The 16,376-nt window shown below is 30.7% G+C and overlaps 1 protein-coding gene across 1 annotated transcript in view; it reads left to right on the top strand.

Annotated features, from left to right (window-relative positions):
* Positions 1–7,357, top strand: part of LOC142326839 (uncharacterized) — a 141,800-nt gene extending 134,443 nt beyond the window's left edge. Inside the window, exon 3 of the mRNA XM_075369570.1 lies at positions 5,989–7,357. Coding sequence (XP_075225685.1) covers positions 5,989–6,915 — 927 coding nt within the window. The 3' untranslated portion in view covers positions 6,916–7,357. The remainder of the gene's footprint in view (positions 1–5,988) is intronic.
* The last annotated feature ends 9,019 nt before the right edge of the window (positions 7,358–16,376 follow it).

The following is a 16,376-nucleotide window of genomic DNA, read 5'->3' as shown; positions in this document are numbered from 1 at the left end:
TAAGTGTTGGCCTCTAAATCACCTTATATCTCCAGAACTACTAAACCGATTTTGACGAAAGTTGGTCAAATTACTTTTATATATGGGGCATTGATGTCATTAAATTTTCAACGTAAATGGTGAAGGAGATGAGGCTGTAGAGAAAGGTCACACTCAGTATCTCGTGATTTCACCTAATTAAGGTCATATGTTTCTTAAGCACATTTGTTAACAACTAAAAAATAGCAATATTTGAGAAAAAATTCTGCAAAATCGCTCGCCCACCCTAAAAAATGCTCTTAACTACTGTATTGTTGTGACGTCACATGTGAGCGTTAGCGTTAAATGAATGATATTCAAAATTTAAAAAGTAACTCGGTCTGGCTGGGTCTCAAACTCAATCGCTGATTCGGTACTTGGTGCATTAAGCCTCGTGAATAAACCAGTCTGCCGACCGTAAAAGCGAAATTTGTTGTATGTAAGTTGTGAAATTATATTAGTTTAGTTAATGCCGACCGTCACCGCTAATACCGCCACACTTGTCCGAATTAAATACGGTTTGCGCGCATGCTTTAATTTGAATCATTGATTTAAATAAACGAAAACATATTACATTTAAAATTATAAATATTTTAAATTTAGTTATATGTGAAAGCCGTGCATAAAAAACAACGTAAAGTTGTAAGATTTTCCCACAACGCGACTAGCCGCTTGACGGGAACTGTACAACTGTCAGTTTTTTTTAATATTATTATGTAGCGAGTTATTAAACTACAAACATATTGTTAAAAATATATTAATACAGGATTTAAGTATTGAAAAAAAATCATAGTTATTTATGAATGAACATTTATACGTACAGTAAAAGTACATTTATATCAATGCACTTTTACTTTAAACTTAAAAAGGGTATATTTTAATAAAACCAAAACTTTCGATTAAAATATACAATAAACTTAATACATAAATTTATTTAATGTCATATGTATTGTGAATTAATAATTTTCAAATTTATGAAAAGTGCCTTTTGTATTTATTTATTTCGTTTACTTAACGAAAAGCAATGCGTCTGTCCTAATTATTATTTTTCATTTATTTCTAGTATGGATGTTTCAATCTGTTCAAATAGTGGCCCAATGAGATAAGGGTGATATGTCTGACATGTAGTCTTAAACAGACTCTGGCCGATCGTTCCTGAGCTATGCGGTTAATTGAACCACAACCACCAAAGTATCCAATGCCTATTATTCAAATCCGTATAAAAGTAACTAACTTTTATTAGGATTTAAATCTGAGAATCTTCGACTTCGAAAATCAGCTGTTAAATAAGTGATTTCTGACGACGAGTTTACCACTTCACCAGTCCGGTGGGCTAATTATTGTCCTGATTATAGATCAAGTATCACATTATATCATACTATAAAAATTTTATAATGCAATTTATTGTTTCTCTACCTTTATTTATTCATTCTTATATTTAAAACGTCCACGAGTTTTTTTTTAGTAAACAATCACATTCCATCGTTTGAGGGGCGTTTTGCAATAAATTTGGTATCGTTGGAATTATCAGTGAAACAAGAAATCTGTTATAATAATTTGAAATTGAATTAACTGTTGGTTACTTTTTGGAAAACTTTAAGAAAACACTAGGGGACCCGTGTTGCACCGCAGCATGAGTAAATAATAAAATTATAATAGATAATAATTTACTTTGTGGTTCATAAGACTTCTCTCCGGGCAACATTAGCTTTTCGTCAACACTTATGTTTCATCTCCACTTTCACATTTTTAAAAGATTTTGCGCGAGACAGGGCTATGTACAATGTCTATGGATAAAAAGTGGTTCACGTTGGTAGATTCCTTCTCGGTCAAAAGTTTGTCCTTGAGCCCTCTTGATGATCATGAAAATTGCTAACCATGTAGGAAATTGTCTTTGTTTAAAAGAAAATGGGAAGTAGTGTAAGATGGCGTCAAGTCAATTCGAGAAAGAAATACCCATTGCCCAACATTCACACCTGTTATAATTTCAATGACCAAACTGCTGTCATATATTTTTCTGATTATCGATCCCGTGGGCTCGTTGTGATCAAGTTGGGACTAATTTGATAGGGTGACATAGGGAGTCCCAAGATATTAGTGAAGATCCAAAAGAATTCTGCATTGTTTATCTTGATTGAGGTATTGCTTGAGTAAGAGGCACCCTTAAAGTAATAAGAGTTCTGCCCAAAGGCAGGTTTTCACCTGGCTGCCCTCCATTCTGCTCGATTCTGTTTCACCCGTTTCATTTTATAATAACTTCCGTTCCTTTTTATATTGTCTACCATTTTCATTCGTCGCCGACCTCTTGCTTTCCTCCCGTTACAAATCCTTCAAATACCGTCACCAACAGGTAGTCACGTCTCAGCCAATGTCTCAACCAACTGCATTTTCTTCTTTTTATTATTTCAATAATCGCCCTCTCTTCTCCCACTCTACGAAACACCTCCTTATTCCAAACTCTCTCCGTCCAGCTGATCTTTCCCATCCTCCTCCAAACCCACATTTCAAAGGTCTCAATCTTGTCTCCTCTTCCTTCCTAATAGTCCATGTCTCTGCCCCATAAAGGACCACACTCCACACAAAACTTTTTGCAAGTCTTTACCTTAGCCGCAAATCTAGTTTTCTACATAGCACTCTCCTCATTCTGCTAAATGTTTCCTTTGCCCTAGCAATTCGTTTTTTAACTTCCTGACCACATTTCATATCTTCCTTAATGATGCATCGCAGGCACTTGAAGGATGCCACTTGCTCAACTTTATTTCTCCCATTCATAATTGTTGCCCTTTTGGTTGATTTGCTAATTATTATGCTTTAAAACTCCTGTCATAATTGAGTGAGCGTAGTGCATGCTGATTATCTGTGGACTAATGTAATGGATGTTTTATGATCCTAACGAAATCTTTAACTAAATTTGTTATTGAAAAATTGCAGAAAAACTAAACTTGTTTAGTTTTCTGACCAATTTTTTAATATATAGATATGTTTTTTTCTGTTTTTACGCTAATAAAAATAAAATAAAAAACTATACCCAAGTGATATTTTATCCAGAAAAGATTATTCTAAAGTTTAATTATGTTTTTTCAAAAATGTTTTTTTTTTCATGACATAGCAAAACAGCAAAATCACCCTGGAAGTTATATGCTTAGTGTAGCATGAAATATTAGCTACAATTCTTTGCTACTGTTTTGCATATAATTATAGCGTTGTAGAAAATAATATAATCTTTCAAACTATCTTATAATTTTATATTTACCCAGCTCGAAAGAATGGCAACAGTAATAACAGCTTACATGTAGAATAAGAGGCAACTAATTCATGTAGATATTAGGAACTGAGGATGTTCTTATTCACTTTTTAAATACAATTTCTCATAACTTAAATAAGAACAACAAATTGCTATCAGACTTTCTGATGTAATTAGAGCTTCTGATATTATATTATACGAAATTACTCAATAAACTCACAAATTACGGTATGAGAAGTACTGCTTTAAAATTATTTCATGACTCTTCAAAATAGTTCACAGAATCTTGAAAATAAATTAATACACATTCCTGTTAAATGACGTTATTATATTAAATATGATTTATCTATCTAGATTAAGGTATTAAATTTTATTTATTACTAAATTATTTTTAATTGAAACTTTATTTTATGTTTCATTTATTTATTTTACGTACATGCTATCTATGGATCACGGTTGGATATTTTTAGAATTTTACTTTTCCTAAAATGTTGTTCTTCGTTTCTTCCGTCCATTTTCTTTCAGTTTTACGTTGTTTTTACTTTCCTGGAAACGTACTTTAATGAATTAACTTTTTAAATTTGTCTCTTATCTGCTATTTTATTTGTGTATTTTATTGTGTTGTTGTTTGTCCTAAACTTCTAAAATCTTTTGCAATTTCTGAAAAAGTATACTAATAATTCAAAATTATTAAGGCTTTGCGTAAGAGCCTGGTTTGGTTTTTCTTTTATCAAGGTAGTTGAATATTTGTTTAATCACTCTGTATTACCTTCCCTTTTACAGATATGACCATACCATCTTAGCCTTCTTTTCTTTATGGTTTGTAATATTTTTCTAGATTTTCATAAATTTCTGTGGTACTTTCCAAGTTCGTATTTTTGATCTTCTGTAATCGTTGAATGGTATATTTTTCTATTGATTTTCTTTAGTAATCTAAATATTTCTTTACTGGAGAAAATTTGTAAATATTCAGATCTATATAAGGCTTAGGATAGAGTTACCGTTTTATAATGTTTGGTTTAAAAATTTTTTTTTATATACATTCTGTGTTATAAATGTTACGGATCTTGAAAACGGCTGTTCAAACGAGATTTGTAGACCATTTATATTTGCGTATTTTTCTAATTCCAAAATTTTGTTTCTAGCTTCTTCTCTGTCTTTTGATAATATTACCAAATCGTCTGCTAACGCAAGAACATTTATATTAAAGTTAACTCCTACTTTAATATTTTGATCAATTTCTAATTCCCTTAGGTTTATTCGGTTTATTCCATTCACTTATACATTTTTTAAAAGACGCAATTAAATAAACAATAAAATATTCAATCTCTTTGCTTGACTCCCGTCTTTATTTTAAAGAGCTCAGACAATACTCCCATAAATTTAATTTTAGAATACGTCTCAGTTAATGTTTCCTTTATGGTATCTATAGTTTTGGAATCAGTTTTAAATTCTTTTAATATTTCAAATACTTATTCTCTATGAATTGAATCATACGATTTTTACTTCCTTGTACGAAATAAAGAAATTATTGTGACCGCGAAAAACTTCAATTTTCAGATTTCAACGGAAATATCCATTTTGACAATCGCTGAATACATTTTGACTAGTTTCGACGTGACGTCTGTACGTACGTATGTATGTTCTCGCGTAACTCAACGACGATTTGCCATAGGATGTTTAAATCTTTGATTTAAGACTGTTGTAACATCTAGTTGTGCCCCTTCCCTTTTGATTGCAATCTACTAGACCAAAAGTGTCCACAAAAGCCCAAAATCCAAAAAAAATTAATTTTCGACTTTTTCTTAACTGTAATAATAAGCCCTCATTGAAAACTTTTCAACGATATGTCATAAATGGTACTTATTTTGATTGGTTTCTGAGTTATAGCCAAATAAAATTTTAATTAATGAAATATTTGGATCTTACAAGGGGAAGGCACATCGGTTCGAATCAGACTTCATCTCTTTTTTTTCAACTTTTTTTTAATTTTAATTTATTTATTTATTAATAATTATTAACCATTGATTGTAAATATATTTTTATGATAAATAATAATTCAATAGTAACAATAAAAAAAAGAAAAATATGGAAAAATATCGATCTTGATTGAGGTACTGCTTGAGTATGAGGAAAGCTATGTTCCCTTAAAATAATAATTATAAGTGTTCTGCACAAAGGCAGGTTTTCACATGGCCGCCCTCCATCCTGCTCGACTCTGTGCCATCCGTTTCATTTTATAATAACTTCCTTTCCTTTTTATATTATCTACCATTTTCATTCGTCTTCGACCTCTTGCTTTTCTCCCGTTACAAATCCTTCCAATGCCGTCACCAACGGGCAGTCACGTCTCAGCCAATGTTTCAACCAATTGCATTTTCTTCTTTTTATTATTTCAATAATCGCCCTCTCTTCTTCCGCTCTAAAAAGCACCTCCTCATTCCGAACTCTGTCTATTCAGCTGATCTTTTCCATCCTCCTCCAAACCTTAAGTTAATAACTTTAACCTTTATTAAGTTAACCTTATTAATAACCTTAAGTTATTGATGAAATAACATTTTATATACTTTTCATTAAAAAAAAAAGTCTATATGTAATTTAATAGGTGCACAAGGAAGTTACGTGTTTTTAAAGTTACAGTATTTTTAAAGTCTATCCTTATGTCTAAATATTTAAAAACTCTATTTGTATTAATAACTATATTTATTTTGTTTTGCTTGTTACAGTCTTTCTTTGGACGGACATACAACAATATCAACTCGATATCAGAATGCAAAAATAATGGAGAGTGTGTTATTAATAAAAAGAATAGGACTTCATGTAAAGCATGTCGACTAAGAAAATGTTTACTGGTCGGTATGTCAAAAAGCGGTTCAAGATACGGAAGACGATCAAATTGGTTCAAAATACATTGTTTATTACAAGAACAACAACAAAATCAACACACGGCTGTTAAACCGGGTAAAGGATGGGACGGTGTTGCATTCCATGGTAAACATATATTAGATATAGATAATAATAATACTCCTAATACGAAAGATAGCAGTAAAGATCGTTCGTTGTCACCGATGTTATTGACGCCGGGTAGTTATAATCATTCGTCCGGTGAGGCGGCAGCAGCTCTTTGGGCAGCACGCAGCAGTATGCTGCCGGTACCTCATCATCCAGGACTTCCTTTCTTCGCTCCGTCGTTTTTACATAATACATCTTTTCATCAACCACCGCCTTCACCGAATTTTCTACTACCATTTTTACCGACGAGACAACCACAACAACCGGAAGTACCAATACTTTCTACGTCCTCATCGACATCATCGTCTCCATCACCGGAAGTTCAAAATAAAGCGGATAAATCGACGACGACTGATCTCCTTAATTATGATAAATGTTTATCTGTATTGCGTTCTTTAGGGCCTGTACAGGAAACTCCGATGGATTTATCATTGAGAACGATGGACAAGCATCGCGACAGTGATCGTGAAAGTTCTAACGGTGACAGTGATACTTCATCTAAAAGGAAAAGAAATAGCGGCGAAAATAGTAACAGTAATAAGAATGATGACGAAGATGTCGTCAAGGATGTTAAACCAGACGATGAACTAGAAAAAAAAGTTATAACAACACCATTGGATTTAACATGTACAAAATCTTGACTATAAAAATTATGGTGTTACCAGTGATTAGATGTGTACAAGCCTGCTGGACTTTTAAGACTACATATTTTTAATTTAAAAGAAAAAAAAATTTAAATCCATAAAACTTTATGTTTTTCCTGGCCGAAGAAACTTAGAGTTTCCTCAACAATTTGAATGAGTGAAACCGGTAGATGTTTAGAAATAGAAGAGTTTGAATCGTATCTATATTGATTTATTCGCCCACTATAACTGATCTTTTCTACAAACAACTGCCACCAACAATACATTGTAAGAATTGTTTGTTTCATACAGAAATCTAGTTTTCAGTTTGATATTTTTTTTTAAATTACGTACTTAACTCTAAAAAAAATATATTTTAATATCATATATTAGTATACTTTAAAAAAAAAATCCCTTAAGTTTAGATGATATAACTATTTTAAAATAAATTGTTAATTGTAAAAATTTTATTTTAATTCCAGGAAACCTCTCTTCTAAGCGTTTCTAATCTACTTTAAGTTTTAAATTAAAAAAATTAATGGTTTGGTATACTAATCACATTATACCTTAGCAAATGTGTTAAGAGTTTTAATAATTAACTTCGTAATAAATATGAAAAAATAATAACGGCTTTATTTTATCCATCAAATCATTTTTGTGTTAATAAATTCCCAATCCATTGAGATAAGCATCTCAATATTTCATCCAGATGGTCTCGGATCTGGCATAAAATTCTAATACGCTGAAAAAAATCCCTTTTCATATTTTCATGCAAAAACTTTAAGCTTATGTAATGAATTTCATAAATTAAAAAAGAGTGAAATTTCATTTCATTACTGAATTTTTTTCAAAAAACTTATGATGAATAAAATAAAAATCCCCTTTTTTGTTAATTATTTTAAACTTAACTGACTACATAATCTGAAGCTGGAAAACAATACACCCAATAAACTATTTATATCTACTATTTTTTCCGTTGCCCCTCGCTCTATTTGGGTGTTTTTTGACAACCAGTTTTATAGTTTGATTATGTATCATATAATAGTTATATCAGTTAGCATGATTAGTTTTTTTTTAAACCTGTACTATGGTATTTATTTTTAATACCATAATCTATAAAAAAATAAATAAATAAAAATGGTAAGTTTGTTTTGATAAGTTGAGGAAAAAACTGATAAATTATTTAAAATAATCAGTATAATTATGGGGATGAAAACAGATATTTTAAAAATAAAAAAATAATTAAATATTTTATATTACTGCAAAGAATAGTATCTCTTAAAATAAATGATTATGAGCTGGTGCATTGTAGTATGAGAAATAGTTCAAAACAAAATTTCGTGATATATGATATTACATATTCAATATAGAGTAAATTTTTCTCCCTTGTAAGGCCATAGACACACAGTAGTTTTGGTCCAATATAGTCGTTCTATATTGGGATATATTTATCGTTTATAATTACGTTTATCATGTCGTTATCTGTTATTGTAATCCTTTAAGTAGAAGGAAATGTGTTTAAGTTCAGGAAAAAATATTAAGAACTTCCGTTGTCATTACTGTATTATCAGTGGACAAAAGAACGAAGAATGTGGATACGCCCATTTTTGAAGATAAGACTAGAGGAAGAAATTGTAATAATTTATTCTCCGATATAAGAAGAAATACAAAATTTTATAAATTATTAGGATGTCAGCACGAATTTTTCAGGAATTATTAAAAATATTTTTAATAATTAATTTTTTCACGTTAAATTGTTTTCATTCTTTCAATAATCATAATTATTTTAATTAAATTAATAAAAGGAAAAAAAAAATAGTTAAAAGAGTATAAACAAAGGAAATAATGCAAATTAAAAAAAAAGTAATTAAAAGGTAAAGGTAAAAAATTATATAAAGATGTAAACTAAAAAGATAAAAAAAAGCCAAAAAACCTCTGTGTCTGACGGGACAAATCTACAACACTGCAACCACGAATGGCAGACAACTTCTCTACCCATCGATTCGGATTAAAAACAGCTAGGAAACGCTTTTTACCGGTGTTTTTATCTTGGTAAACGCGTCAACCAATTCGATATATTACGAAACAAATTAATAATGTAGTGGCTCGATAATCAATTCGATAAACGCTATAGTTGTGTGTGTGTGTGTGTTTTGAGAGAATGATCTAACTGTTCTGTTAATTTTTTTATAAATCATCGCATTGTAGTAATAGTTATTTTTTTATTTTTGTACACATTTTTTATTCAGGTTTTGTTTTATGAGTTTTTCATAAAATAAAAAAACCCTTATTGAAATAGCTATTACTTCGAAAAGTCAACTAAACTAGAAAACTGGTAATCGAAAAACACCTGAAAAGGTAGACAGATAATGAAAAAGAAAATAGTAATTAATAGTTTTAATTAATATGTTATTTTTAAAAATCATTTTTGAGCGTTTCACATTGAATTAAAGTATGGAATGATGGTAAACATGTTAACAGAAAATACATCCCTTTTTTAACATTATTAATATAAAGCATATTATAAAAGGTCAAACTCATTGAAAAAGATGTAATGTGACTAGTATATGTTTAATCTATCAACATATAATTTTTTTTAACTTTTAATGTAAAAATTAGAGTTTAATTCTAATACTACAACTGTAGATAATGTGTGTACAATATATCAAAATATATAAACAATAACACAGGTTTGAGTTAGTCACATGCTTTAAATTATGTAATAGAAGAAACAGCGTAAAAATTTATAAATAAATTTATTTCATACTTACTGAAAAATAGAAGATTTAATTAATTGTAGTAACGTATCTACATCAATGATTCATTAAAACTGCCGGTAGGCGCTCAGGCAACAACAGTTCTGACTGTACAAATGTAACTGCCTTGTTTTTCCCTCACCACCTTCAGAAGTTCTACAGTCTACATCAAATGTTTTCTTCCCTTCACCTAGACAAATAAAATTTATTAATATTCTAAGAAAAAAAATTGTTTTAGTTGCGTTTATTATACATATGATACAAGTTAAATGAGTAATGTAATTTTTTTTTGACACCAGTTTTGTAGCAATTAATTGATTAATTATAATAAAAATCCAAGCTTCTTTAGCCGGGAAAAACATTGTTAATAATTAATTGGGCATTTTAATTGTAGGACTTATCCACTGATATTTAATGATTATATATAGAAATATATATATAGCTATTAATTTATAAGAAATAATATTTTGTACAGAAAAAGAACAGACGAAATTATTAATAGTTTTATATTTTTTTTTTTTTTGTAAATAATAGAAAATTAAATTATTGTAAATAGTTTTATATTAAAGGATGGAAAAAATTATATAAATGTTCCATACTAGAATAGTGTTAAGAGATAAATAATTATATACATTAAATTAAATTAATAAATTGTGATTTATTATGGTTTTTAAAATAAGCGTATTAGATTTATTCAATTATATTGTGGATAACTTATTATTAAAATTAATCCGAACATAGTATTTTATTTTTCAAATTTAACGAATAAAAGTAAAAATAATAATGCACTTCAAATATTTTTAAAATTTGTATTCTGTACAGCGTCAGTATTGTTAATTTATTGTGTAGCTATGCTCAACTAAGAAATAAAGTGCCATTATTTTTTAATGTAATTGTTCACATAAACAAAAATATTCATAATAAATTTTTTATGTTTAGTTATTCCTGTTTTTTCATTTTTATTATTTGTAGATTACAAGAAGAAAGTGTCATTATTTTGAATTTATTAGAATTTTATTAATACTGATACTTGGATAAGTACAATATACACGTAAAAGGAAGTCATACATTATCCAATTAGTCCCACTGTTCCAGGATGGATTATTTATACAGGTATAAGATAGAAAATAAGATACTTTATATAATTTCATAAACAGAGCTACTCTATTAAACGATATGCAATAAACACGAAGGATACAGGAAGTCAGGATCACTAAATCTGGAGCATGGATTGAGAAAGGAGCCAGCTAAAACCAATAGCTAGATCACAAAGGAAAAAAGGGGAAAAAGATCACCTCCTGGGTAAAGAAAAGGGTCGAATACTGAGAAAATGGCGTTATTCAGGCTGAGATATCGCAGAACAACATAAAAACTAACCCTGGGAAAAACAGCAATTTATAATTCAAAGAATTTAATATTAATTACCCATAAATTGAAAGTAAAATTAAAATTTGTTTAAATTAATAAACCTCAGATAACTAAATATCAAATTAAGGAGACCAATTAAAATAATTAGATATAGAATACACAATTATCAAAAGAATTTTCGATATATTTTTCTTTTTAATGTGTAGTTACAATTTTTTTCAACCTATAAACAATAAGCAACCTCCCTACGGTCCAATGAGATGAGAATGATATATTTTCTTTTTGTCTTTTTTTTGTATTTTTTTTGTGTTCAGTCATTTGACTGGTTTGAAGCAGCTCCAAAATTCCCTATCTAGTGCTAGTCGTTTCATTTCAGTATACCCTCTACATCCTACATCCCTAACAATTTGTTTTACATATTCCAAACGTGGCCTACCTACACAATTTTTTCCTTCTACCTGTCCTTCCAATATTAAAGCGACTATTCCAGGATGCCTTAGTATGTGGCCTATAAGTCTGTCTCTTCTTTTAACTATATTTTTCCAAATGCTTCTTTCTTCATCTATTTGCCGCAATACCTCTTCATTTGTCACTTTATCCAACCATCTGATTTTTAACATTCTCCTATAGCACCAAATTTCAAAAGCTTCTAACCTTTTCTTCTCAGATACTCCGATCGTCCAAGTTTCATTTCCATATAAAGCGACACTCCAAACATACAATTTCAAAAATCTTTTCCTGACATTTAAATTAATTTTTGATGTAAACAAATTATATTTCTTACTGAAGGCTCGTTTAGCTTGTGCTATTCGGCATTTTATATCGCTCCTGCTTCGTCCATCTTTAGTAATAATATTTATAATAAATAATTATAAATATTTATAATATTTAGCAATAAAGAACGTGCTTACATGATCGAACATATTCGTACAGCCCGTCAAAAAATCATAAAATTCGTTCTTCAATGTTTATGAACAGTAGATAACAACAGTAATAATAATTATAAAATAAATTAATAAATTTTACCACCGTTATTACTGAATAACGGTATAGTTTCAGATCTTAAAACACAATTATTTCTGACACAAGTAAATCGATACTGAAAATACTAGTGATTATCCATTTAGAATCGTATATTTGAGTTTTTCTGGTCTTTTAGTTACAGTTAACATACATATTTATATAGTCTATGACACTCCTGAAAACAAAAGAATTCCAACGCGGGATCATTCGTTTAAATCGATTTGGTCGTTGAGCTACACGGTGGAACAAACATACATACGTACGCCCAAAAAAAACATTACACTCCTTTTTTGGCAGATATATAATAAAATTTGTGCTAAGTAAATTTTTAATTTACTATTATTGCAAGTGGTTTTGCCAGTTTATCAGATGTATTACGAAATTGAAATCTAATAGCTACAGATCCATCTATAAATTTTAATCTACGTTTTCTTTGCACATTATACAGAATGGACCAAGTAAAACCGGCCCCAGGAAATAAAAATTAAAAACAAAAAGCAATACTAAATTTCTTACATTTATTGATTCTTAATTACAGTTCTTTTGAAAAAAGGGATGCTTACAATGTTGCAATGTAATTTTAAAGTCTCTATTCAAAATGCTCATCACCAGCCGTTATACAAAGATAAGCGTGGTCAATCATATTCAGCAGAAAATTCTGCAATTTTCCAACTGGAATCCTGTAAATCTCTTGGTTTTGGTTTGCTTGGTTTTAGTTAAGTGGTTCTCCCGCCACCATCCCATTCAGTCGCCCTAAAAGCATAAGATCGAATGTCTGTGTCACAAACGGCTACTGAGCCTCGAAGCAGTTTACCAACCAGTGTCCTAAATAGCTCTTACAGCTTACGTAATAGCGTGAGAGGACTAAGCGCGGTGCCATACACCACGCTTACATGGTCCAACCGCTCACTTGTCATATATTTACTAAAATGAGTAGGCGCACCCCGTCAACTACTAAAAATAAATATGACATCCATAAATTGAAATTTACTTCGTCTAGACAGCAATTCGCTGCCACGCCGAGGTCGCTGAATGCCAGCAAGTACCTGTCCACCAGATTAAAGCGCTTGGAGCTTTAATTAGCTGGTAGTCAGCCATATATTTCTAGATTAGCTTCCCACAGCAGTGTGGTAGAAATCTTTCCCTTAAGTAAATTACTGATGTTGGTTGAACAAAGCAACCCCATCAAGGAACTACCACACGGTCTGACAATGTAGCTCTCGCCTCATTGACTCGCCGCTTATGAGTGGCCAATTTTTCCTTTGACGTCGTCTAAGTTCCAGGGTGGCCCGGTCTCTGGCTCTCCTCAAGAGCAGAACAGTCAAACATCAGGTGTTCATTTGACTGGATCTTCCCACAGACGCACAGCTCTGCGAAACTGCCATGCGGAACCGAAACAAATATTGGTTCAAATTAACACGGTTGTTGCACCCGTTGCCCTTAAAAACGAACTCGAGGCATACCATCCCTCCAGATACCGTATAAACGTGTTTCCTTAGTCGTGGTGTCCCATTCCAGCTGTCAATCTCTTGTCTATGTTGTCTTTCAACTCTTCCAACATCTGTGGGTTGTTCCTGTATATTGTTCCTTTCAAATAGGCGCAGAGGTAAAAATTTCACGACGATAAGTATGAAGATCGGGATGGCCACAAGCTCTTACCGGTTGTTCTATCCTTCATGATACCTCGGTGGATTCAAGTGAGAGACTGATCAAAATTGTTGCAAATATCTCTGTATCGTTGGAAGTATCCAAGAAAGTTCTTCGGAGTCGAGTTAGGCGTAAATCCTTCGAACAGTTGTAAGTAGAGGTCGGTATTAACAGGCTCCTCAAAGAATATCGGTTCGATGATCCGGCTTTCAGAAACACCAATTTTTAAATCATGGACTGATTTATCTGGAAAAATTGGCCCATCCTTTTAGTAAAATTTTGAGATACAGGACACACATGGTCGAGAAACCCTGGCCTCTTGTCATTGTAATCAAAATTAAATGGCATCAGTGCACAATATACAGAAGTCATCGTTCCAAATTTCATCCAAATCGGGTCATCAAGTTTCGGAGATATGAAGCAAAAAAGAGGTTAACATACTCATATACATATATCCTTTCGGAAGTTTTCATCCATTTCAGCTAAATTGTAAATTGTATGGGGGTTTTTGGTTAGAAGATCATAAAATGTCACAGTGTGGAAAAATACCGACATGCAAAATTTTATCAGATTAGCATATTTTACTTTATCGTACAGCTATTCAAAACAACAATATAGCCGGGATATTAAAAACAAAATTGATAAAGTATTTCTGATAAAAGATGTAAATTTTAAAAAAAAATTACATTTTCGGAAAATACAATACATACCTACGCCGTTATAACAAAATAAAACTCCAATTCCGTGTGAATGAATGAATAAAATAATAAGTTTTTACTTCCTTGTACGAAGTAAAGGAAGTATTGCGATCACGAAAAATTTCGGTTTTCAGATTTCAACGGAAATATCCATTTTGGCCATCCATGAATCCATTTTGATTAGTTTCGGCGTGACGTCTGTACGTACGTACGGATGTATGTGCGTATTTATCTCGCAAAACTCAAAAACGATTAGCCGTAGGGTGTTGAAATTTGGATTTACGACTATCTAGTTCTCCACTTTCCCTTTTCATTGCAATCGATGAACCAAAATTGTCCAAAAATTCCCCCCCCAAAAAAAATTGGATTTTGAAATTTTTCTTAACTGCAATAATAAGCCCTCACTGAAAGGTTTTCAACAATATATCATAGTAGTACTTATTTTTATTGATTCCAGAGTAGCCAAATAAAATTTTAATTAATGAAATGTTTGGATTTTACAAGGAGAACGTACGTCGGTTCAAATCCGACTTCATCTCCTTTTATTTCATTGTTTAGATTTATTTTTAATTTAAATATATTGATTTATTAATAATTATTAAGTTCTGATTGTAAAAAAAACGTCTTAAAATAAATCATAATTCAATAATAACAGTAAAAAAAATATATGAAAAAAAACCAGAAGTTAATGAAATAAAATTTTATGTAGTTTTCATTTTAAAAATAAAATGCGTATATGTAATTTAACAGGCGTACAAGGAAATCATGTGGTGTCCACATCAGATTTTTTATTTTGATAAGTACAATATATTGCACACATCAAGTCAGGAATGCGTATATACACTACGACACGAATAAAAAAAAGGGTACTGATTCAGCATTTCTCTGGATAGATCAACGGAAACAACGGTTAATCTCACTGCTGCTCTTTATTGCATATTAAAAAATAAATTTAACGAGATTCCATGTAAATTATTTAAAATATATGCAAATGAAATAATATCAACGTAAATACAGAAATTACTAAAAAAAGTAATATAAAATAATTCACAATTCAGCAGGTGTTAATGAAAATTATGAGACCACATATAAAATACACGTTTTATTTACGATCGTTTTTTTCAGAGACGATTATTAGATCTTTCGATTGTAATAAGACCTCCTCAAGTAAATAAATATACAGAATGTACCACGAAGTTCTCTCAAGATTTTCATAATCTATTTTACTGGTGAAAATAGTGGAAAAATTCGCATAAACATATATTTAAAAAACGTAGTTTGCGAGTTACGGCAAGTGAAAATTTTCGCTCGGATTTAACTATCCCGGTGAAATGAAATCGGACTGAAATTTTTACATCGTTAATTAAGGGGCAAAATTAGTGATCTCTTATGGTTTTTGACCTGAACCCTGAAAATCAAGTAAAATAGGTTGAGAAATCTTGAGAGAAAACCAAAAAACTGGGATAAAAACCCCTTTTTTATGTTCGATATAATAACTTTGTTAAACGGGAAATAAATAAATAACAATTTTAAATAAAGCTTGTAGAATATTTATTCTGAAGAAAATGGCGTTTGATAAATTAAATAAAACGAACGGATTTGAACGAAGTTTATTTGAATTTTCTTCCTTCATTGCGATCAACTGACGTTCATAAATAAAATGAAATATGACTAAATCACGATTTTAATCCACCCAAAACAAAGCCGATAAAAAATAATCCAATGACAATACAGATTTCTCCTCGCACATCCAAGATTACACCTAAGTTTCACCGCCCCCACAGATTACTTCAGTAAGTAACTAATCAAACTACCGTGTTTTCCTAATCAATCACAAATACGAATACGATTCGTCAATGAAAAAGTCGCTATCTCACACCAATCACAACTATAAAATGTCGACCAATTATTAGGCAGTAAATTCCAACCAATCATAATCCTTGTTTTTTAACCAGTCATAAGATGTGAATAAAACTTATTAATTGGA

Source organism: Lycorma delicatula, chromosome 6 (assembly GCF_047948215.1).
Source record: "Lycorma delicatula isolate Av1 chromosome 6, ASM4794821v1, whole genome shotgun sequence".
Taxonomy (NCBI): domain Eukaryota; kingdom Metazoa; phylum Arthropoda; class Insecta; order Hemiptera; family Fulgoridae; genus Lycorma; species Lycorma delicatula.
Note: the sequence above shows the minus strand (reverse complement) of the source record. Positions and strands in the feature narration are given on the sequence as shown.